The sequence below is a fragment of the Nestor notabilis genome, unplaced genomic scaffold (assembly GCF_000696875.1).
Source record: "Nestor notabilis isolate BGI_N333 unplaced genomic scaffold, ASM69687v1 scaffold19004, whole genome shotgun sequence".
Classification (NCBI taxonomy): Eukaryota; Metazoa; Chordata; class Aves; order Psittaciformes; family Psittacidae; genus Nestor; species Nestor notabilis.
The window spans coordinates 11,001-11,454 of record NW_009927075.1 but is presented as its reverse complement, the minus strand read 5'-3'; the positions used below and the strand labels follow the sequence as shown (position 1 = coordinate 11,454).

General features: G+C 62.3%; 1 protein-coding gene across 1 annotated transcript in view; it reads right to left on the bottom strand.

Moving 5' to 3' along the window:
• Positions 1-183: 183 nt before the first annotated feature.
• The window catches only part of LOC104405246 (forkhead box protein P4-like), a gene marked incomplete at its 5' end in the record, with an annotated part of 11,264 nt that continues 10,993 nt past the window's right edge, over positions 184-454 (bottom strand). Inside the window, 1 exon segment of the mRNA XM_010013897.1 lies at positions 184-430. Within this exon segment, the coding sequence (XP_010012199.1) occupies positions 184-430 (247 nt within the window).

Below are 454 nucleotides of genomic sequence, written 5' to 3'. Positions count from 1 at the left end.
GGGTGCAGCGCGGGGCAGTGGGGAGCGTGAGGGACGCGCTGTCAGCAACAGGTCGTTGCACCAAGGAAACCCTTTTGCTCTGTGGAAGTGCCTTTAAAAACCAGGTTAACGCCGAAGGTCACCTTGGGGAGGTGGGAGCCATCGCTTGGTCTCCGGCTGGGACGGTGGGAAGGGGTTGCCTCCTTAGGACAAGTCTTCCACCGGCAGCTCCTCCTCCAGGTCCCTGTCGTCGGGAATCGTCACATTCTGGTTGGTGGTGGCCATCAGCGAGACGGGTCTGCTGTCGTCCTCTGCCTCGGCTGGTTCCTCCTTCACGTGCACGGGATGGCTGTGGGGAGAGAAGCCTTCAGCCTCGGGGAGCTGATCCCCTCGGTCTGCATTCCCTTTGGTCCAACCCCCTCCTGGGCTGTGGGATGGGAGCTACAGGAGGCAACAAGCAGCTCCTGCCTCCCCA